This window comes from Echinops telfairi, unplaced genomic scaffold (genome assembly GCF_000313985.2).
Source record: "Echinops telfairi isolate 266 unplaced genomic scaffold, ASM31398v2 ScPeMD7_22;HRSCAF=79, whole genome shotgun sequence".
NCBI lineage: Eukaryota > Metazoa > Chordata > Mammalia > Afrosoricida > Tenrecidae > Echinops > Echinops telfairi.
The window spans coordinates 12890809-12894790 of NW_022103919.1; the positions used below are offsets into that span (position 1 = coordinate 12890809).

General features: G+C 39.9%; 1 protein-coding gene across 1 annotated transcript in view; it reads left to right on the forward strand.

The window, feature by feature from the left end:
* TMC1 (transmembrane channel like 1) overlaps positions 1-3982 on the forward strand; it is a 148137-nt gene that overhangs the window by 102771 nt on the left and 41384 nt on the right. The window contains exons 12-13 of the mRNA XM_013007512.1: positions 1264-1443; positions 1546-1707. Coding sequence (XP_012862966.1) covers positions 1264-1443; positions 1546-1707 — 342 coding nt within the window. The remainder of the gene's footprint in view (positions 1-1263; positions 1444-1545; positions 1708-3982) is intronic.

The following is a 3982-nucleotide window of genomic DNA, read 5'->3' on the forward strand; positions in this document are numbered from 1 at the left end:
TTCCTCCTTTTTTACACTTTCCTACTGTGATTCTAGAACATTCTGTCGAGTGTTCCCCCTTGTGCTTCTCTGTATTTCCCTGGTTTCTTGGAGAAGCCCATGGCAGTTTGACGGCTGAACATTCTCCTCAAGTCAGTGTTATCCCCGAGCCCGTTCAGAGACCTTGTACCTTTCCAGTGGACAAAACGATCCCATTTGCCGATGATTGACATATTAGCGTTTCCATTTTTTACGCCTCCAGTACATCGTGTACCCTTTCCATGGGAATTTTGCTATAAGTGTGTCACCATATAAAAAATCAGTGCCTTTGAAGAACAGTGTGTGCTTTCTGGGCACAGAGCAATGTCATCCGCTCTTTCAGTAACAGGAAGCGCTGTCCTGGCTGGCACCCACACAAACTCACCCACGAGCACTTTTTGAGAATGTGGGTTGCAGACCATGTTTGTTGCTGTTTTAAGATCAAACTATGAGAATGCATGAAATAATCTTAAGGTTTATGAAAGATCAAATAATGACAGAATTCTAGGGGAAATAGTTTAATTTCTAAAATTGCAGAAAGATATATACATAGTAAAAATTGACATCTTAACCATGTTAAGAGTATCATTGAATAGTGTTAATTACATTCACAATTAACATGCAGCACATTGACGTCCTGCAACCATAACCACAATCTATTTTCAAAAGTGTTTCATCACCATCAGCAGAAACTCTCTGTCCTGTAAACAACGACTCCCCCTTCTCCCCTCCTACCAGCTCCTGGTAACTTCTAATCTACTTTCTTCTTCTATACATTTTCCTGTATTACAGATTTCATATAGAATAACACAGTCTTTTTCCTTTTCTATCTTATTTCACTTCGGATAGGCTTATCAAAGTGTATCCATGTTTCAGGAGCAGTTCAAAACCACCAGACACTTTGTAGGAGGAAGATGGGTCTTCCTACTCTTGTAAAGAGTTACAGTCTCAGAAACCCACAGGGGCCGTTCTGCCCTGCCCTGCAGGGTCATTGTGAGCCAGCATCCGGCTTGGTGGCAGTTGGGTTTGGTTTTAGATCCACATCATATCATGTATGAGAATCTCATTCCTTTTTGATAGCTGAGTAACATTCCATTGTATGCATATACCACATTTGATTTTGGTGTGTTGATGGACACGTACGTTGTGTTTACATTTTGACTATTGTGAATATTGATACTGTGATGAAAGAATAAGCAATTTTAAACACAGTTAATCTAGGTGTTCCCTTGTGTCCCCTTCTAGATGAATATGGTTATGTCTCTTCTGGGGATGTTCTGTCCAACTCTGTTTGATTTATTTGCTGAATTGGAAGACTACCATCCCCTCATTGCTCTGAAATGGCTGCTGGGACGTATTTTTGCCCTTCTTTTAGGCAACTTGTATGTGTTTATTCTTGCCTTGATGGATGAAATTAACAACAAGGTAAACCATGTGGCTGCTTGTCCTTACTTTATCAGTGTTGGTGAAATGTCTGTGTCTGAAATGTCTTTGAAATCTGTATTGTTTCAATCCCTCTGGTTCTAGATTGAAGAGGAGAAGCTAGTTAAAGCCAATATTACCATCTGGGAAGCCAATATGATCAAGGCCTACAATGCATCGCTCTCTGGAAATAGCACTGGGCCACCTTTTTCTGTCCACCCAGCAGATGTGCCTCGAGGACCCTGCTGGGAAACCATGGTGGGACAGGTAATGCCACCAGCAGAAGTTCATGACAATTCATGGGCTACAAAGTGAATTCATCAAGTCTCCTCCAAGTATGGCCCATTTCTTATTGCTTAAATCTAATGAAGGCTTAGTAAATACTTGATGACTACTGGCCCTGAACATATATATGCTTTATCATATAGTGCTCACACTCCTTTGTGGTACATACCGCTTTTATACTCACGTTACAGTTGACAATACAAGAAGGATAGTTTAAAATGATGTGAAGAAATATTTACTATCTATTTATATTATAATGTATCACTCAGATTAAGTAACAGGTTCAAGTGAATTTTTTAAATGGAACTTTATTTAATGTTGTCTGTGTGGCATGTTTTAAAAATACTCTTTTGGAAGCACATGTTAGCACTAATTTGAGTTATGTTGGTTTTGTCAAACAATGATGTAGTGGGTAGCTCCCTGATCTGATACTTGCAAAGTTAGTTGTTCAAATCTATCCGCTTCTCTGAGGGAGAAAGGTGAGGCTTTCCACTCTCATGAAGATTTAGTCTCAGAAACCCAATGGGGCACTTGTACTTTTCTTTATGGGTCATAATGAGTCAGAATCAACTAAATGGCAGTGGGTCAGCATTAGTAAAACGAAGCTCTGTGTAAAATATTACTAAAAAGAACATTGTGTAAATGCTCCCAGTCTATGATCTCTGATATTTTATCAGTGAAAATAAAACAGAACCCTACTTCAGGAATCTTATCTAAGATTGAGCCTGTTTAAAATTGAAATGCTTACAAGTTTATTCCATTGGAATTAACATCCCTAATTTTATAAACTAGCTTGGGGTATAGTTCATCATGGATGAACAGGCTTTGTAAAACATTACAGAGCCTAATAGATACCAGATTACTCTCCACATCATTGTGGTCCATGTGATAGTATTTTGATAATTTTCACTGTGTATCTGTCTTCATTTTATAAAACAACTATAATTTAAACAAGTCCGGGTATTATTAGATGCCCTTGGCTTTCATCAGATGTTCATTAGACTTACGCCTGTCACCCACAATTTTAATTGTGGAAAAGAATTAGGAATGTGTATATAATTAAAGTAGCATGGATTGCCAAAAGAACAAACAGACCTGTCTTGGAAGAAGCGCAGCAGAATGCCCCTTTGAAGGAAGGATGGGGACACTTTGTCTCTCGTACTTTGGACATGTTGTCAGGGAAGACCTGTCCGTAGAGAAGGACATCGTGCTTGGTGATGAAAAACAGAAAGGCTCTCAACAAGATGGATTGACACAGGAAATGCAACAATAGGCTCAAACGGATGACCAATGGGGACAACAGTGTGGGACAGGGCGATGTTTCATACATTTGTTGTTCATAGTGTTTCTATGAGTTGGAACCGACTTGATGGCACTTAACAGCAGAATGCTTGAAGGGGCACTAGGGGTGCAGTGTTTAAGGGCTCAACGGCTAATTAAGAGGGCTCTGATTTGAATTCACTAGCCACTTTGTAGGAGGAAGATGAGACAGTCTTCTTCCATAACGATTGTAATTTGGGAACTCTATCATTCAATTCCATGGTAGCCTGTAGGATCATTTTGGGTTGGAATCAATTCAATGGCAATGGGTCTTAAATAATACTGGACACATATCTTTAAAGATTGAATCTGAAATTGTGATATAATTAAGGGTCTTATTTAACTTCATTTTAAGCTCACAGGAAATAGGACAGCCAGCTACATGCTGTTAAATAGTTGACCTTCAGGCATGTACATTTCATTCTTGTTTCCAAGATGGTGTTATGTATGAAGAAAGTACATGCCGTCCGTGTTTAGTAGAGAGTTAGTTGCTTTTACTCCGAGGTATGAAAGACAGAATAAGGAGCCCCTCAAAGGTATTCACATTCTCGATCTAGATAACCTGTGATCGTGTTACCTTATGTGACAAAAGTGACTTCACAGGTGTGACTAAATTAAGGGTTTCGAGACGGAGAAATGATCTGGGTGGGTGAGATCATACTTACATGAGAAGGGCAAGCGTGTCAATGACACTGAAAGGAAATGTGGCAGCAAAGCAAGAGGGTTCCAATCCCCACCCATCATTTAGCAGCCGAGCGCATCACCACTGCCCCAGGGGGCCTCCGCAAGGGGAGCTGTAAAGTCAAGGGGATGGATTTTCCCCTGGATGCCTTCACCTAGACTTTAGACTCCCGACTTCCAGAACTTTAAGAAAATAAAAAAGTCATTGCTTTAAGTCCAAACGTTGATGATCATTTGTTATAACAGTGATGGGGAG